The following is a 26,085-nucleotide window of genomic DNA, read 5'->3' as shown; positions in this document are numbered from 1 at the left end:
CCGGACATTGACCTGGGGGATCCGAGATCAGTTCCTATCCCAGTTGAGGCCTCACAGCGGGGTCCGGGGCGAGTGCCTGACATGGATGCTCCGGATGACGTGCCTGACAGGCGCAGGGTTGAGAGGAGGATGGGTGTAGGGACACGGAGGAGCCAGCGTCAGTTCAGGTGGCCGGATCATACGGCGAGGAGTGGTACTGACCTTGGGGACGACGATGACGACCAGCCGGGCCACGTTGGAGGAGGCACACACGATGGAGGTACTAGTACGCACGATGGCGGTCATGGAGGTGAGTGGTATGGCACAGGGCTCGGTGACGGGGCTGATACTGGTGACGCTGGACCTGGACCGGGCCCGCTTGGAGATTACTTCGTTGGTGTGCCAGCGGATGATCAGGCTGAGCAGGGTGGTACACCTTGGCGCATATCAGGATCACAGTGGGCAGACTTTGTTGGGTCAGACTCGTTTGTTGGGGACTTCGGGAGTCCACGCTTCCTAGATGAGATCAGCGCCATCATGCAGGGTGAGGTGACCCCCCGCAGAGCTGGCCAGACCTCAGGGATCCAGGCCCCCTTAGATGTTGATCTGAACGAGCCTCCATCCTCATCCGCTGGTCAGCAGTTTCGTCTTGGAGGTACCCCTACATCCGCCTTCACCGCTGCATCTGAGTCTATCGCAGGATCCTCTGCAGCACCGTTGCGTGTTGCGCCACCAGTACAGCCTGCTCCGCAGGAGGAGGAGGATGAGATAGAGGATGAGGAGCCGCATGTCCGTCGTGGTCAGAGGGCACGGGTAGCACGTCGCTGTGGTACTGGTTCGCATCTGTTTAGATGAGTCACATTTATGTATTTTGTTTCCTGTATTATCACATTTCATGTATTTTGTTTCCTGTATCTCAGTCATGTATGATAGTTAGGTGTAGTTTTCTTGTTATGTAGTGCTGTGTTTATGTATGTTGTTCGTAACTTGTGTTCCGGGACGTTGACTATTTGTATTAAATGAAACATGATAAGGTATAACGTTTTCTTTTAGTTATTAAAATGAGAATCAACGATTCCTGTAGCATAACTTCAAATGAAAGACAACATATTCATTACTACTCACAAATACCAAAGTTCAAAGAATTAATCTCAACAAGTTACATTCGTGCTCAAGCAATGCATATAACAAGACAACTTAAATGTAAATAACACTAACAATAACATCATGGAAACTAATTTCGCCCTGTCTGAGACGATCCTACTACCTGTGGGCATCTACGCCTAATGTGACCGGGTTGGCGACAAAGGCCACACCGTTTTGGCCTGTTTGGATCTGCCTCATCCATATTCGTCCGTATCCTTGTGGATCTAGGCCTCCCCTCTCTCGCACGCCTTCTGTTTGGGTCCGGAATCACCGTGGGTCCATCGTAGGGTGGCCAGAAGCCCTCCGGGATTGGAGGTGTGAATCCCATCCGATAGACATTGAACACCGAGCTAATCTGATAGACGCTATGAACATAGGAGCTCCAGCTCACACGTGCGTAGGCACAGCATGCAAGTGCGTGCTGACACGGGAAATGAAGAGCCTGAAAGTACCCGCAGTCACATGTCCGGGAGGCAAGCGATACTCGGTAAGTACCCAATGAGAAAGTACCAGTCGGAGTGGTCTCCGCTACGGTGAACTCGGAGTTATCACGGTCATACAACGTCACCGTGAAGCACCTGGCCGTCTTCAAGTTGGCCTCAATACACTTCACCAAATGCTGACTGAACTGCTGTTCGGTGCCCATCTGGGCCTCAGCCTCTCGCCCCTTGCGAACAAAGAGTTCGGCCAGCCTACCATATGTTGCCTTCACCAGGGATGCTACAGGAAGATTTCTTACACCCTTGAGGATTGAGTTTACACACTCGGAGATATTCGTCGTCATGTGACCGAATCTCCTCCCCTCATCGCGATGCTGCGTCCACAAGGAGTAATCAATACGGTTCGCCCACTCACACATCGCCGGGTCTTCAGACCTCAATATATCAAACCAGTAATCAAACTCAACCTCAGTCTTCGCGTACGCTGCATTCACGAGAAGCCTCCTAGCGTCTTTACCCTTGAAGGTAAGGGCGAAATTGGCCGCTACGTGTCGTATGCAGAATGCACGGTACGCAGAAGGTGGTAACCAACCTCCGTCCGGGGCCTCAAGCGCAGACTTGATGCCGTTGTGCCTATCCGATATAACCAGCAGACCGGGAAGCGGGGTCACGTGCTGCCGAAGGTGCGAGAGAAAGAATGTCCACGACTCCGCATTCTCACCCTCTACTAGTGCGAATGCGACAGGTAGAATGTTGGAGTTCCCGTCCTGTGCAATCGCAATTAGCAACGTTCCCCCATACTTACCATATAGATGTGTGCCGTCAATGCTGACTAGCGGCTTGCAATGCCGGAATGCCTCGATGCATGGAGGGAAAGTCCAGAAAAGTCTGTGGAAATAAGCTTGAGACTCGTCCACCTGTCCTCCAACTAGAACCGGGCTCGTTCTAAGGACCGCAACAGAACCAGGCATCGTCAGCTGGACACCCAACACCCACCTAGGTATCTCGCTGTATGACTCATCCCAGTCACCGTAGATGAGGCCAACGGCCTTCTGCTTCGCCATCCAAACCCTCCTGTAAGTCGGCCTAAAACCAAAATGCGCTGCCGTGGCGTTCAGGAGCACCTTTATGCTAACCGATGCGTCAGCCCTAACCATTGGCATAATGAACGCCGAAATCACAGAATGATCCAAACTTCTGTGATCACTTGATATGGATGTGGCCAGGCAAGTGTGAGGGCCATTGTACCGTTTGACCTCCCAAATGCCCTTGCGCTTCCGGAGACTGAGCCGAATCAACCATGTGCACCCATTCCCGAACTCCGAACACTTGCCCACATACCGGCGGTGATCGGACTCCACCACCTTGTACTGTACCCCTCGCCGGATGCTGTAAGTCTTCACACTTAACAGGGCCTCATCTTTATCCTGGAATTGCTGACCAACCTGGAACTCTGTGAGACCAGCATTTCCTTCCGCATCTCTAGCTCCGAATCCAACAGGGTGACCTAGCGCACCCTCATGCGTCATGGCGTCCAGGTCCAGAGAAGAAAAATATGGTGGATACTGCTGTGTGCCAGAGCTAGAACCACCGCCAGCCAATGCAGGCCCAGCCGCTTGAACCTCGTCCCCGCTATCATCCTCAATCGTTTCGGGCTCAACGTCGTCCTCATCAGGATCACCCAATTCTCCGTCTCCGACGCCAACCGGTGGAACGCCCTGTAAAGCGTTTGCCAGAACATCAAAGGATCCTACCTCGTCGCGGACGCCGTCATTCAAATCAACAGCAAATGACGGAGAGGCGACAAGTTGGGCCGCTGGCTCGTAAACTGGTACGGAGGAAGAGGCCACAGCAGCCATCGAACTGGAGCCAGCTGCCGTGGCTACATTGGCGGTATTCCGGTTCGAACCCCCTGAGCTGGATACCACATCAACCAGCTTTGCCAGCAACTCTGGTGTGCGGACCTCCGGAAACTGCCTCCGACAAAGAAACATGACTTGGAGGTCCTCATCACTACCAATCGTCAGACAATCATACTTCACCGTATCGTGCAGGATCGTGACTGGAATGCGATAGAAAAACTTCTTAATCCGCTTCGCACCTTCCAGGCCAAGTTTCATCAGCACAGCTCTAACCAGGTCATCATAGCTTGTCGTTCGATTCACCACAATATAGAGAGGATTCTTATCTGTGAACTTCACTCCGGACCGAGTTTTCCTCTTGATGGATCCTTTGTGGTGTACCAAAACAGCAAAACTCTCCTCCTCACTAGCCATGTTACGTCCTCTAATGAGAGCAATTCACGTTTACAGCGTTTATATAGAGCTCTGATTCCTACTAATTCGAACTAACCTGGTTCGAACCATCATACATGTAATTCGAACCAAGCCGGTTCGAATTACTACAACCAACCTCTCTTTGGTTCGAACCAGTTTGGTTCGAACCAAGAAAGCATGTAATTCGAACCAGCCTGGTTCGAATTACTACAACCAAGCTCTCTCCCCATAATTCGAACCAACCAGGTTCGAATTACATGCTTTCTTGGTTCGAACCAATCTGGTTCGAATTATTCAGACTTTTTCAGTAGTAGTTCGAACCATGTTGGTTCGAATTACTAGTTAATACAGTTCGAACCATGCTGGTTCGATTTATATAAAAATGCCTCTTGGCTTATTGCTGAAACAAATTTCTGTTTGGCGTATTTTGGTTAAACTTTTCTGCATGTGGCTTAATATGGTTTTTTGCCCTTTATGTTATATCTAAGTAAAGTGAGAAGGATGCAAGAGAAGATGAATAAGAAAAGAAAAAAGTTTTTCTATTATGCATAAACAGTAATTTGAGATGATAGATAATAAGAGAGGAAAGAGATAATTATAGAAGTCCTATAATTGTGAATTAATGAGATAAGAGGAAACGGAAATGTATGTGATAAGAGAGAAGATGAGGTAATGGAAGTGTTTAATATGGAATAACTGACATATAGTGGGATAAATTATTAGGAATGGTAAAATTGGAAAAAAATTTTGGACACCAAACCCATGTATTGGCATTATATATTGTTATAGATAACATGTTTAATTTTTTTATACATTTTTATATTATTCATGTATTATTATTATTTAATAAATATTTTATGTTCAAAATATTATTTATTTATTTATTTTAACTAACCTATAATTTTATTTCTATTGTTATGTTATCATTGGCTTTTTAAGATATTGTTGAAACTTGTTATGTCATTGTTGATTATTTAAACTTTGATGTTGAGACTTGTTATATGTATTTAATTTTTTTAATTTATAAAACCGCAAATTCAATTCAATTCAAACCGCTTGAAATTGGATCGGATCTGATCGGATCGGATTTTTTTTAAAAGCATCCAATCCAAACCGCATCGCAAGTAAAATTAGTATTCGGATCGGATGAGTTTTTTACTCAAAACTGATCCATACCGCATCGCGAACACCCCTACCATTTTGTTGAGGAGTATATCTAGTTGTTAGTTGGTGTTGAATTTTGTGTTGCTTAAAGTAATCTGAACACACAAGATATTATGTTCCTCTGTCTGTTATGAGAATTTTGATTTTATAACCACTTTATTTTTCGACAAATGTCTTGAATGTCTTAAAGACATCGCATGCTTCTGTTTTTTGCTTCAAAAAGTATACACATGTATATCTACTAAAATCATCAATAAAAGTGATAAAGTACCTGCTACCATTGTTGCTTGAAATTTCTACAAAACAGATATCTAAATGCACAATTTCAATTAGTCTTCTGGCTCTCCATAATTTTTCTATAGGGAATGGATCTCTATGCTTTTTTTTTCAAGTTGACAAATCTCACAAACACAATTGGAAATATGAATCTGTGGCAAACTAAAAATAAGTCCTTTTCTTGACAGGTAGTTTAGGCCAGAAAAATGAAAATATCCAAACCGCATATGCCACAACCAGTTATCATCAAGTATCACAGAACTCAAGCAAGAGGGATTAACATGTTAAATTTTAACGGAAACATTCTGTTTGAAGTCATCTTTGCTTTATCTATGAACCTTCCATTGTTGTCAAATACAGTGCAATATTCACGATAAGTTATCATCTTATATTCCTTCTTAGATAATTGCCCCATACTTAGTAAATTGTAATCAAGTTCACAAGCATAGAAAACATCAGAAATATAATTCAGAGAATCATCCTTCAATCTAATTGGTATGTGTCCTTTTTCTTCAATAGGGATATTTGTACTATTACCAAACTTCAATAATAGTTTAACTAAATCATCTAGTGAAAAAAATAACTCCTTTCTACCAGACATATGATTACTACAAATATTATCCAAGTACCATATATTTTCATCTTCAGCACATGAATTACTTGTAAAAAATAAAGTTTGAGTACCTAGATTATCATAAGTATTTTGATGTTGATTTTCTACAACATGTACTTGATTATTGTTCATCATTTTGAATCTGCAATCTGCTGCTTTGTGCCCATATTTTTCACAATGAAAGTAGTTAAAATTGCTTCTTTCTTGATAAAAATTTTCTCGACCTCTTCCTCGGTTGACAGGCCTGAAATTCGTTCCACCTTGATTAGGTGGTGTAGAATTATTGTAACTTTCTTAGTTGTAATTGCCACGACCTCTTCCTCTGAAACTTCCTCTGCCTCTACTTTGAAAATTAAAACCACAACCTCGTCCTTCTTGTGTACGGCTTGATTATGCAATATTGTTTAAATTCACTCGACTTTTCAGGGCTTCCTCAGTTGGTTTTTCTGACTTCTCCAATATTCTACTGATGTGGCTTTTCATAGTTCTTTGCAACTCTGCAATCTTCATGGTATCCATATCATGGAACTCTAGTATCGTAGTCACCACATGGTCATACTTCATCGGTATGGTACAAAGAATTTTCTCCACTACTTTACTATCGGGAATATCTTCTCCATAGACTTTCATCTTATTGACAAGATCTATAATACGAGTAAAATATTGCTCAACAGTTTCTGAGCTAGACATCTCGTACCTTTCATATTCTTTTTTGAAAGACTGTAGCTTTGCTTTTTGAACTTTATCTATGCTAGGGGTGTTCATGGTTTGGTTAATCCAAAAACCAAACCAGTTTTTTGGTTAACCAAAAATATAGTATTGGTTAATTAACCAAATTGGTTTTACATGATGAAACCGGTTAGTGAAATTCAAAACCGATTTTTAAACGGTTATTAAAGCAAAATCCGGTTTTTAAAAAATAATCGATTTTTATATAAAAAAAAAAACCAGTTTTTTCATTAAAAATCGGTTTTTATACTAAAAAATCGGTTGTTATACTAAAAAATTAGTTTTTATACCATTAAATTAGTTTTTACATGTAAAAATAGATTTTTACACAAATTAATATTTTTACATACAAAAATCTAAATTTTTAAACCTTTTTTTAATTGAATTTTTTTAATCTAAAATTTTTTTTCTTTCTAAATGATACGAATAACATTTGTAAATAATGAAATCCCTTCGATTGCTTTCGTTCCTTTTTCTTTCTTATCTCTTTTCAACATTTTCTATAAATAATTTTTTCTAATATAAATAATTTTCTTTCTAAATGATATGAGTAACTTTTTCTTATCTCCTTATTTCCATCTCTCTCCTTTTCTCTCCACCTCCTCTTCTCTCTCTCTCTCTCTCTCTCTCTCTCTCTCTCTCTCTCTCCCCCGCCCCTCTCTTTCTCTTCCTCCCTCTCTCCCATTTTTCTCTCTCTCTCCCTCCTCTCTCTCCTCTTCTCTTCCTTTTCTCTCTCTCTCTCTCTCTCTCTCTCTCTCTCTCTCTCTCCCTTTTTTCTCCCTCCTCCTCTCCTTCTTTTCTCTCTCTCCCCCTCCCCTCTATCTATCTCTCTTTCTCTCCTCTTTCCCTCTTTCTCTCCATCCCCTTTCTTTCTCTCTATCCTTCTCTCACTCTCTCTCCGCTTCCCTCTTTCTCTCTCCCCTCCTCTCTTTTCTCTCTCTTTCTCTCTCCCCTCCTCTCTTTTCTCTCTCTCCTTATCTTTTTCTGTCTCTCTCTCTCCTTCTCTCTTCCCATCCTCTCTCTCTCCCCTCTCTCTTTCTCTCTGTTTGTCCTTTTTCTCTTCCTCTTTCTCTCTCTTCTCTCTCTCCTATCCTTCATCTCTCTTCTTATCTCTCTCCTTTTTTTTCTTTCTCTTCCTCTATCTTCTCTTCCTCTCTCTTTTCTCTCTCGCTTTAGAAAAAAGAGGAGAAAAGAGATAGAAAAGGGATAGAGATTGAGAGAAGGTTGAAAGAGAAAGAGAAAATAGAGAGTAAGAAAAGAAAGACGAGGAGAGAAAAGGAAGAGAGAAAGAGGAGGAGAGAGAGAAAGAAGAAAAGGAAAGAGAGAGGAGCGAGAGAGAGAGAAAGAGAGAAAAGAAAAAAGAGAGAGAGAAAGAGAGGGGAGGGAAAGGAGAGAGAGAGAGAGAGAGGGAGAGAGAGAGAGAAAGAGAGAAGGGAAAAGAGAGGAGAAAGGAGAGAGATATAGGAGAGAGAGAGAGAGAGAGAGAAAGAGAGGAGAGCGAGAGGAGGAGGAGAGATAGAAAAAGGGGAGAGATGATTAGAGAGGGGAAGGGGAGGAGAGAAAGAAAGAGAGAAGGGAGGTGGAGAAAGAGGGCAAGGAGAGAGAGAAGAAGCGAGAGAGCGGAGAGAAGGAGAGAGAGACAGAGAGAGGGGAAGAGAAGGAGAGAGAGAAAGAGGGAAGGGGAGAGAGAGGGAGAGAATGATAGAGAGACAAGGGAGAGAGAAAGAAAGACAAAGTGGAGAAAGAGGGAAAGGGGAGAGAGAGAGAGAGAGAGGGAGAGAGAGAGAGAGGAGGGAGAGGGGAGAGAGAGAAAGAGAGGAAGAAAGGGAAAGAGAGAGATAAGAGAGAGAAAGAGGGAAAAAGGAGAGAGAGAGAGAGAGAGAGAGAGAGAGAGAGAGAGAGAGAGAAGGGGGAGAAAGAGGGAGAGAGAGAAGCGGAAAGAGAGGAAAAGGAGAGAGAGAAGGGGAGGGGAGATAAAGAGAAAAATGAGTGAGAGAGAAGGGAGAAAGGGAGGGGGAAGGAAGGGGGAGAGAGAGGGAGATGGGAGAGAAATAGGGGAAAAGAAGAGAGAGAAGGGGAGAGAGAATGGAGAGAGAGAGAGAGAGGAGGGGGAGAGAGAAAAGGAGAGGATAAAGAGGAGAAGTAGAAAGAGAAAAATGAGAGAGAAAGTGGAAGGAGAGATGGAAAAAAGAGAGATAGGAGGAGAGAGAGAAGGGAGAGAAAGAGGAAAGAGAGAGAGAGAGAGAGAGAGAGAGAGGGAGGAAGGGAGGGAGAGAGAAAAGAAGAGAAAGAAGGGAAGGAGAGAGAAAGAGAGAGGAAGGGGGAGAAGGAGGGAGAGAGAGAGGAAGGGGGAGAAGGAGGGGGAGAGAGAGAGAGAGAGAGAGAGAGAGAGAAAGAGTATGTAATTTGGTTTTGAAATTAGGTTTTGATTTTAATTTGGTTTTGGTTTTGGTTAACCGGTTAAAAACTGGTTTTTTTTTTAATTTAGTTTTGGTTAACCAATTCTAAAAAATATGGATATGGTTTTTAAAATTGTTTTATTAAACAGGTTAACCAAAATGTGGTTATGGTTTTTTAACCGGTTAACCACATTTTGGTTTTTTTATGAACACCCCTAATTTATGCCTTTATATGATAGCTTCAACGTGTTCCATGCTTCTTTTGCACTTTTGGCATTTGCTATTTTGCCAAACACCGTATAATCTACTCCTTGATGAATTTGAGATAGCGCCAATTGATCTCTCCTCTGTTGGACAGCATCTGCTCCTTCTTGCAAACCCGGTTCAATGAAATTTCACAGGTTATAGACTTTCAAATGGGTAGACATCAAAGTCTTCCAATAACTATAATCAAGTTTTCCATCTAACTTAGGACCGGACCACATGACAAACCCCAATTTGACGGTTTATCTTGTATTGATTTTTGGGGATTTTATCACCTTTTACCCATATTTATTCATGAAATAGCATGGTTTTGTATATTCTCCTTTAATTGTGCTTAAGAGTGAAAACATGCTTTTTAGGTCTTAAAATAGCTAAATTTAATTCTCCTTGATTCCATTAGATACCTTGATATGTTTGTTAAGTGATTTAAGGTTTAGGAGGCAAAGATTGGATCAAGGGAATGAAGAAAGAAAGCATGAAAAGTTGGAGAACTCATGAAGAAATGAAAGAACCGGAAAGCTGTCAAGCCGACCTCTTTGCACTTAAACGGCCATAACTTGAGCTACAGAGGTCCAATTGATGCGGTTCTAGTTGGGTTGGAAAGCTAACATCCGGGGCTTCGAAATGATATAAGATTTGCCATAGTTGCTATACGTATAAGGACGCGTACGCGCACTGTACGCATACGCGCCGTTGGTGCACGTGATTCACTTCATGCAAACTCGTGGCTAGCGAATTTACAAGCCTTGTGGGTCCAATCCAACTCATTTCTGATCCTATTTAAGCCAAGAATTGAAGAGGGATGGACATACTTGTCACCATTAGTTTAGTTTGAGCTTAGTTTAGTAGTGAGAGTTAGTTTCTAGAGAGAGAAGCTCTCTCTTCTCTCTAGGATTAGGATTAGGATTAGGTTTAGTTCTTAGACCTAGATTTTAATTCATCTTCTTCTACTTCTATCTTCTCAATTCTTTGTTGCTACATTCAATCTTCTTCTATTCCTTGGTTGTAATTTTCCTTTATGTTGTTCTTTTACCTTGTTGTAGATTTAGTATTGTTCCTTCTACATTCTTCCAATTCAATAAGAGGTAATTCATAATAAATGTGTCTCCTTTGCTTTTCTATTGTTGATCTCTTATTTTTGTAGTTGTAGATTCCTTTAATTCTTGCATTTAATAATGTTTACTCCTCTTTCACTTTATGTGTTTGTTGAAATGTCTCTTTTAGTTTTAGTGTAGATTTTGTCCCTCTTGGCCTAGGTACGTAGAGTAATTAGTGACACTTGAGTTATCTAATTCCGTTGTTGATTGATAATTGGAGAGATTGCTAATTGGTTTGGAGTGCACTAAAGCTAGTCCTTCCTTGGAAGTTGGCTAGGACTTGTGGCTCAAGTCAATTCATCCACTTGACTTTCCTTTAATTAGTAAGGGTTAACTAAGTGGTAGCAATGAACAATTCTCATCACAATTGAGAAGGATAACTAGGATAGGACTTCTAGTTCTCACACCTTACCAAGAGCCTTTTATAGTTGTTAGTTTATTTTCATTGCCATTTACTTTTCATGCTTCTTATCCAAAACCCCAAAATAACTCATAACCAATAACAAGACACTTTATTGCAATTCCTAGGGAGAACGACCCGAGGTCCAATACTTCGGTTTATAAATTGAGTAAAGTATCGTTTTTGTCCCCAACGTTTGGGGTAAATCCTATTTGTGTCCCTAACGTTTAAATCGTCCTATTTGTATCCTTAACGTTTGTAAAAGTGATTCAATGTTATCCTGCTGTCAATTACACATCATGAGCGCTTTAGTTTGAGTTTTAAAAATCTTTCTTAAAGTTAGAATACAAATGTTTGGGATAGAATCGATGATCTACGCCGAAAAATAGTTCATCAAATGTTAAAACTAATTCCTACAACATTTACATAATTCACTTTTCTAGGGACATAATTGAATCTAAACACAAATAGTAGGTATAATATTAAAATTGAACACATCCAAGTGAGACCTAATTGAGAATGAATACATTCAAGTGAGAATAATTGAAAAATATAATCTGATTTGTTGTATAAGTGATAGTAGGATAACATTGAATCACTTTTATAAATGTTAAAGATACAAATAGAACGATTTAAACGTTAGGGACACAAATAGGACTTACCCCAAACGTTGGGGACAAAAATGATACTTTACTCTTATAAATTTTAGGGGTTTGTACTAGTGACAAACAACTTTTTGTATGAAAGGATTAGTGATTGGTTTAGAAACTATACTTGCAACGAGAATTCATTTGTGAAATTCTATACCATCAAAAATCCATTCGTCACCACACAATATTGAAAGTGTTTGCCATACCGACTCTATGAATAAACAACTATGTGAGAACTTTCTCACTCCTCACAAACTCTCAAACACCAGACGCTGGATTAACCAGCTCTAATACCAAATGTAAGTAAAATACCCACACTTTATTGGCCCCAGGATCACTCACTCACATAAGTAATACTACTGTATTTTTAATCTCTCAAACTCACTAATACTCATATGAAATAATAAAACAAAGAAGGACTTCACATAATCATATTTTTTTCATTTCAATAAACACACGTAATACATAAAGCATGTATGACTTTATATAGACTAAACTTCTTAATAAAATAATAATTTTTTTCTTAACAACTAAGACTACATTGGTGATGATCATGAAACTTGTAGAGTTTGTATGCTTTGTCATCATTTTTTTAATAATCAAATACCTCTCTTAAACATTTTTGACAATTCTTTAAATTTTTAACATCTTCTAGTAAATAAATGATTCTTGTTTTCAACTCAAATTTTACTTCTTCAATTCTTTAACCATATTTCATGAAGATTTTAATCCATACAAGTTGATTTAAAATTTTTAATCAATAATAATTTTAGAGTTTGTTGAATTGTTTATTTACAATTGTTTTTTCACAATTAAAATCAGCTGCTAGGATAATGCAATCACACATGTATGGTATATGAGAAAAATGATCTTTCTCATAAAAGTTATCTTTAAAACTCCTACTTATCCAATAATTAAGAGATATTTCAAGATAAATTTTTTAATGATACCTCACATAATAGTAAAAAAAAATAAAACCCTTAATAGAAATAGTAATACAAGAGCATAAGATCCGTGGTAAGGCAAACCCTACTAGCTAGCTTTACTAAAGCAATATTGATGATAAATGCCTCCTAAGCATAATTCCTTTTTCTTCAATACCACAAAGATCAAGAATAGAGCTAACGAATACAAGAGATTATTGAATATTTGAGTCATTTTCTTTTCGAATTCAAGTTAGCGTATGCATGTTTGGTCAAGGATAAAAGAGGAGATAATTTTACCTAAATGAATTTCACGTATAAAAAGGTAAAAACTTATCGCACTTCTTACCGAACCAACCATAAAGGTGTAAAGCAAGATACTTCACCTTTGATAAACTAACATGAATTCTATACTTCTAATGATGAATAAATGGTAAAATTTGTTTTTGAAAGATTATTTGTATTTTAAATTAGTCTCTAAAATTTTATTTTTAAAATTAAATTCGTCTTTCAAAGTTTTTAAGTTAATCATATTAGTTCTTTTATCACTTTCGTTACGAATGGCGTCAAAATTTGTAGATGTGATGATATCACACTAACCAGTAACCACAACACACTTGGTACTAATTGGCCGCTAACATTACAAGTTTATAAATTAGATTAAATTAATCTTAAATTGAGGAGGACTTTGAGACTTTAAAATCTCTCAATTTAAAATTAATTTGATCTAATTTTATAAAAATTTATGTATGTGTTGTGGTGTCACTTAAGTTATATCAATAAATTTTAATGCCATCACCAACAAAAATGACAAAAAGTCAAAAAAACTAATGCAATCTATTTAAAATTTTTAAAAGACGAATTTAATTAAAAAAATCTTTCAAGACAAATTTAACTATTTATTTTCTAATTATTCAAAAATAAACTTTCATGTCAAAGACATCGTAACTTGAGTTTGCTCTGGTCAAGTAGTTCCTGACCTTTCTTAAGCATGATTTGTGCATGAACCATCAAAAGGGCACCCTTTTGAGCCATTTCCCCAGCCATGTCAATCTCACGGTTCGACTTGTCCAAAAGCTTTAACAATAAAGCAGCATCATGTATCTCAATTCCCTCATCGATGGAACTGGGCTCTCCAAGAGACAAGGACAGATTCTTCAAGCGTGCGTTTATGCTTTCAAAATCTGCTTTTACCGATGCATAGATTTCACCATTTTTGGGTCTCTTGGATAGTTCCTCAGCTGCTTGTAGACCCATTGACTTCAAGTCAACGATCCGATCAATTTTCTCATCTGTTTTTGTCATGTTTAGATAGACATATCCACAATCAACATTCAGAACTTTAACGGCACATGATTCAACTTTACATGATTCAACTCACCGCTATTGTTGGTGTTAAGACTCATCATGGAGTGCTCAGAGTGGGTAGCAGCAGCAGCATCAGTAGAACTACTACTGTTGATGCAATCATCCACAGCCTTGCTGAAATAATCATGATAACCCGTATATGGCTTTGATCTTTTCAGGAAAACTCGAGCTCCGCGGTGGCTTTCTTTACCTTTTGGCATTTTCGATTTTCCTTCTCCTTCACCTTACTTTGTTTTTATTATTTTTTATTTAGAAAGTTAAGAATCAGAATTTATTCTAGAATTAGATTTTTTTTTTATGTCTGGGAATAAACAAAAATTAATAATTTCAGTTCTAATAAGAATTATAATTCTTATATTATTTTATTTATAAATCAAATAATTTTTTTGTCTGATTTTTAATTCCATTCTTATAGTTATAATTTTAAAAATTTAAAAATCTAAAATATCTTTACAAAACATTTAATTTTTTTAAATTAAGGATAAATTAATAAAAATCAAAATCAATAAGAATTTAATTCTATCAAAATTATATATCATTTTAAATTATAAATTTAAATTAAAAATAGAATTAAATTTTTTTAATAAATTTAAAATTATTTTTTCTAAAAAATTTTTTCCAAACACACTATGTAATTTGGTCAGATACATCGTAGACTATAGAGGCCATTAACAATTTGAATAAGAGTAAAAGACAAAAGAGGCTGGAGTCCGAGTGGTTTAATTTGGATACGTACTTGCCCATGTGCAGATATTTTGTTAAATAAAAGTTTAGTCAAATTATTTAAATTATTTAATAATTTTTAATTATTAAATTTATATAAAATTAATTATTTTTATTTTTAATATTTTTTAATAAAAATATTAGATTTGTAATTTGTATATGTTCAAATTTACACATACAAAGAACGATACTAAAAATACGATATGGTGAATAATCATTTTTAGTTATTATTTAATCAAATTATTTAAATTTTAAATTTTATAAAAACTAGTGTAAAACCGCGCGTAGCGCAATAATAGATTGGTACTTATCTATCAATAGTAATAGGTGTTACTTTTAATTTAAAAAAGTTTTTATACATAAAACTCATTGTATAGTAATAAGACTTTTCTATTCTTATTTTTCAGAAGCCAAATAATTCTGATATTTTTTAATTCATATTAACGGATTCTATTTAAATGCAAAAGTTATTACGTTTGTATGTTTAAATAAATGTTATAATTTGTTAATTGATATACAATTTAAAAAAATAACATTTTAATAAAAATAATTTATATTATAATCTCACACAACGAATATTAACTAATTTAAGTGATTGTCAATGAGTAATAGCTCAAATGGCATAAACTCCTCATACTTAATTAAGAGGTTGCGGGTTCGAGTCTCCTATCTTTGGTATAAAAAAAAAAAAAAAACTAACTTAAGTGATATTTAAATATATTATTAGAACCGTATTTAATCAATTAGTGATATTTAAATATATTATTAGAACCGTATTTAATCAATTAGTGATATTTAAATATATTATATTTAATCAATTTTATTAATTAATCTAAGTGACGTTTAGATATATTATTAGAACCAAATTTAATCAATTTTATTGTATTATGTGTAGTTTGTTTACTAAAAAAAATAATATATATTTATTGATAGAAATAATTTATTTATGTTTAATCCGATTAATTTATATCTTTCTAAAATTTTTTTAAATGATAACCTTTTAAAAATATTTTAACTAAATTTTAAAAATGTTAGATAAATTAACCATTCCAAATGTTTTTTCTAGTATGTATGTCATTATTGGTGCATGTTATTTCATACATCTATATTATTTGTTATTTTCTTAATTTATGCGCAAAAGATCTCATATATGAATAACAACATTTTTTACATGTTACACGAATTGAGTGGTTAATATATTTTTATTATTTTGATATTTAATTTAATTATAAAAATAAGTATATATGAATTTTATGGTAGTTAATAATTTTTATTTTTTTAATAATTTTTTCAAATAATTTGTTTTGAGCACATTTTAATTAATTAAAAAAAATAAATAAGTAAATGTGTTTGTTGTTATATAAAAATAAAATTAACTATCGAGATTTTTCTCTGTATACTTTAATAGACTATACTTATATTTGAATTATTTATTTCAACTTTTTTAATCATTTTAAATTAATATTTAATATATATATAAAATATATCTAATTAATATGTATATGAATATTATACTATAATTTATAAGTGAAAATTGAATAAATGAAGTTAGCTTTTAAAGTCCTATGTATACATTATTAAGCAGATATATGTTTATAAAAAATAAATATTACTATATATATACCTTACTATATTGTATCATTTTAAAAAAGGTTATTATTTTAGTAGAAAAATATAAAAATAATTATATTAATTAAAATGTAAAACACATGAAAAAAATAAAAAATACTATTCCTATACTAAACATTTTTGACACACATAAAAATACAATCGTTACTAATTAATTACATTTTTAAATTTTTTTTAATTAACCAAAAAAAAAAAGCAAATACGTATATAATTGTTCAAAAAAGACTCGTGGCAAAACAATGTTTATTATAAAATATGTATACATAGCAAGAATAAAAAAAATTAATCACTTAATATATTGCATTATAATGTCTTTTTTCACCAAAATTTTGAATAAACAAAAATATTTAATCTATTGTTTGTAATGATAGCAACTACTTTCAAAATTACTTTTACTTATAAAATACACAATTGTTTTTCCTTGCAGCATTTAAAATTAGACCGATAACAATTTATTTAATTTACTTTCTCTAGTTGTAAACAAAGTACTTTACAAAATACATCAAAAATATTAACAGCAAACTACTTATAATGATTAAAACCAAATTTTTCAAAAGAATAAAGAAACTATACTACCATCGAATAACAATTATAAAAGAATAAGATAACTTTGGATAATAAAAAAAGCATAACATCATGCAGTTTCTTCCATAAATACTGTAACAATTACCAAAGAGAATAGAAGGAGAATTTAAAATGGCACCAACACGGAGAATTTATTCATTCTATAAAATCATGGCTTTCACATTCATCATAATTTATCAGCATCTCAATAAAAGCTACATGACTTGTTGCTTAATTGAAATTTGATTGAAAATGAAATTATGAATGGAATCCATTGCTTTTGGTATGTACATACATGAGTTATCTGTAGCCATCCGTTCATAGAAATAAAAAATGAAAGAGATGTCCTCAACTTTCTATTACTTTTTCCAATAACATATGCTATAGGATTATTGACAAAACTACCAAGAAAACTATAAAAAATCATTTCTCACCAGCAAGGTCATAGTCGTTGTCTTTGGTGTGTCCTGCAAACGCATATTATGAAACGAACCTAAGCAATACATACATATTAGTATATTACTATCTAAATAGCTAAACTTCAAAGTTATCATTTTGTAGTTCATGCCTTCCGGGCTAAATTCAGTTTAATTGGAATGATTCAACTTCAGATCAGTAATACTACTACTTAGTACTGTGAAACAATAAAACTCAAAACACTTACAAAGTAATAACACCAAAGAGCACAAAACTTTTCCAAAAAACCAAAAGTAAATAAACACTTCCATGATGAAGCAAGATAAAGCAAAAAATATGTTTCTGAGACCCATCACTAATAGAATGAGGAACCTAAGAAACTACCTTATGTGCTAAGAGATTGCCTGCTCTTCTATCAATGAAGAAGCTAGTTCTCGAATTTGGTCATCTTTCTCATTTGCTAAAATTTTTGCCTTTACAGCACAATTTACTTTCTCCATTTTGTTATCATCTATCTTCTGTATACCATAATCTACTCTTGTGACATTCCATGGTTGATCTTTTCCCATCATTATATGAAGGTTATATTCTTTTACATTAATTGATATATATAACACACCCAAAATAGAAACTAATAATTATATTAAAAAGAAATCAATCTGAGTTAGATGTTTATTGATATGTATACCCCTTTATTAATCTACAAATAACTACTTAAGAAAAGTGAGGGATAAGTTATCTTTATATAATGTGATCCTAATTGTCAAATATTTTAATTGCACATAGTTATCTTTATATTAACTATTAGTAGAACAATATGGAAACTAAATTAAAGTCCTAATTTGATGTAGCTTTAAAGCAGTATAAAATACAGATGTAACTTTTTTTTTAAACAAATTAGAGGATCACAATTATAGAATAGGACAGGTTGCTTTCTTCTACACTAATTTGATTATGTCTGTAGTCTATATTACAATTGTATCATATTGCAATTGCCGTTTGCAATAGCTTGTAATGGATTTCATCAAATTAATTTTAAGTAACAAATTTTTATTGCAACAAACACAATTACAATCTCCTACTCCCTCATAAAACCTTTTTGCCTAAATGATGATATATAGCTCAAGATCAAATAATTTAAATTAACAAAAGAACTCTGATCCTCTTCTATAAAATATATAATATATAATAATTAATTAAAAATGTGAAACTTTGTATTTAATCACATGGCCATATACCTTGGATCTTTCCTTTCGAGAGCATGCGGCATACCACTTTGTGAGCCTCACTTTTTTCTATCGATTTATGAGAAGCACAAAGAGTACCTAAATTAAACAAATTTAAAAAAAATCAGAAAACACAGCAGCTATAAGTCACAGGTAAAACACCACATGCTTTCATATATGCATAGTGATCGAAACAAATTCAAACACCATCGGTATAAAATCGACATAAATAAACAAATGAAAACAAAGGCCAAGGCAAATTCACAAATCCTGCACTAAACAAAATACATTTATCATCATATATACCTACATGAAACACTATGTAGAAGAAGATTATGGTGACATAAATATTCAGGAAAAGAAAATCAATTTTGTTTGGCCACAAAGATACAGAAAAGTCTATAAATGAATAAAAGATAGTGGTATTTCAACCAAAGGGGTGTTAAGTCCAATCATCAAAGACATGATATGCAAAGCAAAAAGATCAGGCTGTTAAGTTCAGTTCAAAGTTCAAAATATATTTAAACGGAGATGCAACAACTATTCTTCGTTTCACCTACTCAATTACCTCTTCTGGTTTTGGAAGATCCTTTGTCCTACCAACCCATTTTTAAATTTTATTAAAAATATAATATCAAGCATGCAGCTATATCAGTTACGGTATCCCAATTTATCACTCAAAGAAAACTTCTTTAATACAAAATGATAAAATTATATTAAGAAAGTATTTTCAGGCATTTAACTTACATAGAAACGGATCATTCTATACAAAAATGGGGAAAAGAAAGCTAGCTAATAATCCAGCTGCAATTATGAAATAATCATAGCAGACTACAAATTTTTTAAATGAATTTGATCAAACCTGTGGCACTATTCAAAAATAGGGGAGCAAGAAGGAGATCATTTGTCATGGGATATATACTAAATGATTCACACCAATCATAATATTTACCAAATAGACCTCGTTCAGCATTATATTGCAGGTATGTTCTTATCTTGAATGTAGAACTACATATATGGGCAATACAATGCAGAACTGACAACGTCTCCCACCTATGCGACAATTATTATCAGCTAATGTGCATACATTTTTCCTTATGAGTGTCATTTCTTCTTTCTTATTTTCTTATTGGATCACAGTAAATAAACAATCATAGTTAAACTAATATATAAACTCTGCAAAACTTTTTGATGAGGAAGGGACTGAAATTGTTCATAAAGAATATACCTGCAGCAAGACATTGATCTTGAGGGGATTTTTATGTAGTGTTCAAGCTTGAAATTACTGAAAAATGAAACGGCTTGAGACATGCTAATGTAGCCATAAGTTTTGAAGCAAACACTTGCAATTGGTTATATGAGACCAAAGACATCCCACCTTAAGACACTACCAATAAGAGAAGCCTTAAGACAAACTTCAAGTAACTATCTTCTACTTGCAATCACTGTCATTGCTAAAAGAAAAATATATCTAAATTCCCAATTGCAACATGAATGTCAACAACCCAAGCAATTTGAGATAATAATGAAAATTTTGGTTATAGTTTTAGCAAAACACATCACAGGCAAGCAAAACTGATTATAGTCTATCTATTAAACATGATTTTAGCTCCTAGTTACCTGCTATCACTGAAAAAAAAGATTTAAAAGTCAAATAAATACTTCCTTAGTTTCATTGATTTCACAGAGACACATTGATTTTGTGTGGCTATTCTAACCTAAAAGTAAATGACCTCTGTAATACCGCTATTCTAACCTAAAAGTAAATGACCTCTGTAATACCGCCGACGATAGGATATCAAAGCTCACCGTTCTTTTCACCGGTGTCATCAACTTGCTGCTAACTGCTCCTTCACCGTTCTCTTCTTTAAATGTAGCACGTCATTTTGAAGATATTAACACAAAAATCCATATTCAATTTCAATTAGCGTTTTCAACCAATCAAACAACAAAATAAAGTATATCCAAGCGGGAGAACTAACCATCCTTAATTCGCAGCACTCACCAGCGAAGAAACGGCGGCGCCACCGTCCTGCAGAGGACGCAGCTCTGCGGATCCAACAGCGACAGTGGACTCCATCACCGCCGTCGCCTCGTTCCACTTCTTTTCTGTGTCGATTTAGCTTCCTTTCCTTTGACCGTCGCTGTCGTCGCCACCTTCTTCTCCTTCTTCTCCTTCTTCACCGTCGTTTTCTTCTTCTCTGCGATGTCGACCGTCTTTCTTCGTCTTTCTTCACCGTTGTTCTCTTATTCTTCTGTCGTCTTTTCTTTCTTCAACCGTCGTTTTCTTTGTTCGTCGCCACCCTCTTCTCTGTGACTGTCGGTTTCTTTCTCTCTCTTTCCTTCTTTTCTTTCTTCACCGTTTAACTAACATATATACGAAGACATCGGTAACAAAATCATTTCGAATTTCAATTTGAATCAAAATCCCGCCAATTGTTTTGTTCATAGATCTTCAGATTTTTTATTACTTTATTAATATTAAATTTTGTTATTTTGCCATTTGTCATGCAACCAAGAGCAACACTTGTCAATTATACAAACTGCCACTTGTCAAGCAACTAACCTACTATTACTCTCCTATTATATATATTAATTAATAAATTAATTAATAGATAAAATATCAATTAAAAATTAGAGTGTTAAACCCGTGCGATGCACGGATTTATATTTTAATTTGACATGATAAATTAAAAATAGTATTTTATAATCATAAATTTTTTAACTTTAGTATAATACTATCATCGTTATTATATAATAAGTTATTGAATATGTTATTTTATATTTATTTAAAATAAAATACAAATAAAACAGTTAAAAATTTATAATATTCCTGAACGATAAGAAAAGAAACCTAAAAAGATAAGAATATATATAACTGTATTGGTAGCATATCAATTTTGTACTAAACTTTATACCAAAAAACTAACAAAAGTTTATCGACAATAGAATATTTTACTAACATCATTAGATAAACAATTGCCATATGATGTTGTGCTCTATGTTACACATTTCATTTTAAGTCTAAAAGTATAGTTATAGATAAATTAGTTAAATTTACGACAAATATTCGTACAAAAGTATAATTCATAACATGTTACTAAAACGAAAATATTATTTTTCTTACTTAAATATTATTAAAAACTTTTTTGAATATGACATTTGTTGTTGATGACTTTGGATTGCTATCTTAGCCTAGAATCAGAATGTTCAAGCCATTGTGACTCTTAACTCTTGACAAAGCAACGTAAAGCTGTCCATAGGTGAATAGTGATTTTGGCAAGTAAAGTCTTACATATGATAATGATTTAATTACCACAATGAAATACCTTAGTTTTTCAATATTTTTCTCCTCTTATATAGTATCCCGTCAGTTAATAATATCCAAGTTGCATTCTAAATATAATTTAATTTGCTAACACTATTAGATATCAATAACATCACAAATAGTTTTCTCAATTGATGACCAAACCTCATTAATAGCTGTAATGAATTTTCTATCGTCATACAGTGGTCCCAATGAATAAAAAGCATCTTGGAAACTAGGATATATAATCCTATTAACTGTCATAATAGACTCATATATTGTGCAACCTTTCTGAACAGTTAATAAAATTCTTATATAATAGATATCACCTATACCCGGTAGAACATAGTTTAACCTCACAATAGACTACCCTCTCTTGCGTGAATGTCATTCCTTTTTTTTTTTCTATCATAAACAAATTGATTTGGAAACTCAACATACGTTAAAGTTTGACTTGCTTTAAATTTTTTGTTGGCCTCCATCCATTTTAAGAATATCGTATCTGTTTCTTTCTCTTATTCCATGATTTTTTTTAAGATTGTCATTGTCTTTAAAGATGATATTTTTCTTTTCAAACAAATGAAAGGTTAATCTCATCACTGAAGGCCATCTCCGATGAATATCATATGTCAAAGTTCTCCACACAGCCTCACGTGCAGACAAATACCTGCAATTAAAAAATTGTTTGACCTCATAATAATCTGAGCATCCTCTCCACTGAAAGTTTATTTTGAAACCTCAACTGCCACCTTGTTTGAACCTTTATTCATATACTTGAACAAATATTTAATAGTATTTGACTTTGTTCGGTAAGTCGGTTTTCGGTCGGTTCGGGTAAAGATCCTGGGAGATGGTAGGGGCTCGTCAGGTTGTGGACTACCGGCCAGAGATGCGCGAGGTCCCGAGTACTTCGTGTGAAAAAGGGGGGTGCCACCTGCAAAGACACTCCGACACTCTTGTCAGTAAATGTGCAGGCGGAAAGGGTAATGTGATATATGACGTACCTTGGGGGAAGAGCCAATCTTCCCCTTATATATTGTCAGAGGTGGGCCCTGTAAAGGCAGGCCCACTATTCTCGAGGCGCTCCCTTCACAACTGTGGGAGAGCTGTTACGGACGCGTGTTCGGGTCGGCGACGGGGCGCCCGATCCCTGACCGCCCAGGTCGGGTGGAGCTCAGGTCGGCCCAAGCCAGCAGAAGGTTTGGGCCGGGCCGTAACAGTGCCCCCACACGCCAGTGGTAGCCGTGAGGACTATTTGTGGTGCGTTCTTTCTTTCTTCATAGGTCGTTGCCAAATCGGCCGCTCGTAGGGGGGACGTGTCCCCTGCGCGCGTGTCCTTTGGTTACTGAGGTAACCGTTCAGCGCTTCGTTCTCCGTGCTGAGCATTGAATGCTCATAATGGGTTGGGAATCCCCGTACGCAAAGACTATTTTGCCCCCAGTCTTTCGCGCTCGCTGGGGATAGTTTTAAATGGTTCGTTTTCGCTTTATTCCTCTTTTTTACACTCCTGCCTCTTCTATCTTCTTGCCATCTCTTCCTCCTTCTTTCGAATATCTCAGAGCACTGGTGTGATATCCTCACGCATCTTCCCTTCGTCTTTTTTAGATCCTCGCAACAAATTCAGGTAATCCTTGGGCTTCTCTCTTTTTGCCTTGTTGTTGAATGTCTATTACTTGCGTTTGCTTTTGTGTTTCCTGTCGTCTCGTTTGGCTTTTGTTACTAGATGACTCTCCCGTGCTTGGGTAAATGGGTTAAGGGAGGGGTACCATTCCGGGGTAGGTTTTTAGGTAGCTTGCTTGACAAGTGTAGCCTTTTCCATGTTTAATTTTAACTGTTCAGTAGGATAAGCATAGTTTCTGGGTGTTTTCCGGGCTTCCGATCTCATAGTCTAACGTAGTGGTACCCTGCTGTAGGTATGCCTCGTGTTGTCGCTCGGACTTCTACTTCCGCCGCAAATTACGACCCTTACACATGGGTGACCTCGGACATAAAGGACTCGCCTAACCAGATGGATCTGGGAGAGCTGACGGAATTCCGGCAAGCCGGGTACTTATGTGGGGGGACGGACGAGGAGATCAACTACAAGACCTTCGTTCCAGCCCCCGACGAGTGGTTGTGCGAGATCAACCTCCGTTCTCCCCGGGTTGCCGACTGGGTCTAGTTTTACAAGGCCATGTTTACTGAGGTCGGCGTTCGCCTACCTTTTTCCGATTTTCAGATGTCTCTCCTTGGTCGGATATCCGTGTCGCCGTCGCAGCTCCATCCGAACAGTTGGGCTTCCATCCGCTGTTTCGAGATGGTCTGTGAATATCTCGAGTTGCCGGCGTCAGTGGATGTCTTCCTCTTTTTCTTCAACCTCACCAACCCCTCCAAACAAGGGAAGGCGAGAAAAGGGTTCCTTTCTTTCCGGTCCGCCCAAGGTCGGAGAATATTTGGTTTGTTTGAGGACTCTTACCATGGGTTCAAGGACAAATTCTTCAAAGTTCGCCCTGCTAAAGGTCGCCATCCCTTTTGGTTATCGTTAGAGGGGGAGCGTCTCATCCCAACATATTGGAGTTTTGGGGCGGGGTCTAATCCGTTTATTAAGGTGACGTACAAAGGGATGTCCCCTGTAGATAAGAAAATACCTGATGTGTTGTTTGCCCTCTTTGGGAAGAACCCCGTGAACCCCCATCTTCTCATGGGTGAACGGGAGGCTGCCAGGAGCTATATCCGTGAGTCGTTTTGTTTCGTGTTCGTACTGTTTATTATTGCTTGTTTTTCTTGATCTGACGATTGACGCGTTTATCTGTTTGTTGCAGTGGAGATGTCTGCCTCAGTGACAGGGCTTGAAAATTTGATGAAGACCTTCTTCGAGGAAAGTGACAAGGAGAAGGCCGAAGAGAAAGACGCCGGAAAGTCGGAGGGGCCTTCCGGGGAGAAGGAGGGTCAGTCTATGCCCTCTCCCCAGGGTACCGACATGTCGGGCAAGAACCCAGAAGGGGCGCAGGCTTCTCCCCTTCCCGAGGTCGTCGTTGGCGGGCACTCGTCCTCTGCCCATCAGGAAGATGATGATGTGGAACTCATCCACACCCCTAAGAGGCGGAGGGCGTCTGCGAGTCCGGAGGGGACTCTCACCATCATGGAGAGAAATTTCGATGCTACAACCTTTATCGACTCGCAGCTGATCCCTGGGACGGAGGAGCATCTTCATGGAACCGACTTGGCTGGACAGGCGAGATGGATGTACCGGACTTTGCTCCGGGGGGCCGTGATAGCTCGAAAGGCTGAGTTCGAGTTGTCGGGGATGCAGGCCCTCCGGAGGAAGCTCGAGTCCTCTGTCAAGGCAAACAATGACTTCAAGGTGCAGGTTGAGCTACTCCAGAGCCAGTTGTCCGAGATGGGGGAGAAGCTCAAGGCATCCGAGGAAAAGACGACATATGCCGAGGAGAAATTAAAGGCTTCCGACGAGACGGTGGCCCATTTAGCTGAGCGGGAGATGACCTTGGAGAGCCAGCTGAACGCCGCTCAGGGTCGGGTGGCGGTCTTGGAGAAGGAGCGTGACCAAGCCGTGTCGTCGGCTAAAGCCGCTAAAGTCGAGGTCGAGGAGCTCCGAAAGAAGCTGAAAGCGACCAAAGAGCAAGGGAAGAACGCGATCTCTATGACTGAGGATGCCCTGAAGGCTCAGGTGAAGATCGTGGCTCCCGACTTTGACACGTCGGCCATTGGGGTCTTCAAGATGATTCAAGATGGCAAGATTGTTGACATGCCTAGGAAGTGATCTGTTGTAACTTGGATATTTTAGTGTGGATTTGCTGATCGTTTTGCTGAACGTTTTGTAATTTGAAACTTTATAACTTGTGCTTATCTTAGTCGTCTGGCCGGTTTGTCATTATTATCTTTTGTCTTTGCTTGCTGTACTGTTTCCGTTACCGCCTTTTTGGGGCGGGCTTATTGCTTGTGCCCGTTTTGCCGTTTTACGTTGGTAACGATTTTGGACCGTTTTGGTCGTGTTGTCGCCGCCGTTAGTTATGGCTGTGGTCCAAATGGTTCCCGGGGTGATCAGTCCCGGGCTGCCGTTTTAGGACGCAATCGTGTGAGACACGTATTGGGAAGCAACAGATAAGTAAGAAAATATTTTGACAAGTGAGAATTAATCGTCAGCTAGGCGAGTTTGTTAACATGGCAAGTATTTGATAGGAGTAAATAGCTAAAAGGTAACAAGGGCTAAAAATTAACATGTGAACAAAACAAGCATATATGAGCCCGTTAGGCCTCCCGGTCGGTGTGCCCGAGTTAGGAGTAGAACCTCCTCAAGTTACCTGCATTCCATGTTCTAGGGATTTCTTTGCCGTCGAGTCTCTCGAGCTTGTAGGCACCCTTGCCAAGCACTTCTTTAATTCTGTAGCGACCTTCCCAATTTGCCGCCAGCTTCCCTTCTCCAAGGGTCGGTAGACCGACGTCGTTGTGTCGCAGGACGAGGTCTCTTTCCTCAAAATCCCTCCTGAGGACTTTA

At 37.0% G+C, this 26,085-nt stretch overlaps 1 protein-coding gene across 1 annotated transcript; it reads right to left on the bottom strand.

Annotated features, from left to right (window-relative positions):
* Nucleotides 1–12,389: 12,389 nt before the first annotated feature.
* On the bottom strand, nt 12,390–13,964 carry LOC112727970 (uncharacterized). The gene is made up of 2 exons (XM_025777928.2): nt 13,738–13,964; nt 12,390–13,648 (listed from the first exon to the last, which is right to left on the bottom strand). Exons 1-2 carry the CDS (start codon nt 13,922–13,924, stop codon nt 13,290–13,292), a joined length of 546 nt encoding a protein of 181 aa, XP_025633713.1. The 5' UTR covers nt 13,925–13,964; the 3' UTR covers nt 12,390–13,289.
* Nucleotides 13,965–26,085: the final 12,121 nt, after the last annotated feature.

This window comes from Arachis hypogaea, chromosome 12, assembly GCF_003086295.3.
Source record: "Arachis hypogaea cultivar Tifrunner chromosome 12, arahy.Tifrunner.gnm2.J5K5, whole genome shotgun sequence".
Taxonomy (NCBI): domain Eukaryota; kingdom Viridiplantae; phylum Streptophyta; class Magnoliopsida; order Fabales; family Fabaceae; genus Arachis; species Arachis hypogaea.
The sequence above is the reverse complement of the archived record's forward strand: the minus strand, read 5'-3'. Positions and strand labels throughout refer to the sequence as shown.

Bases quoted from the DNA above. Each gene is read 5' to 3' on its own strand.
- LOC112727970 (XM_025777928.2), bottom strand. From the start codon at position 13,924: ATGCCAAAAGGTAAAGAAAGCCACCGCGGAGCTCGAGTTTTCCTGAAA. The intron at 13,649-13,737 runs GTGAGTTGAATC...TGACAAAAACAG, and splicing joins TCTTAACACCAACAATAGCG to ATGAGAAAATTGATCGGATC.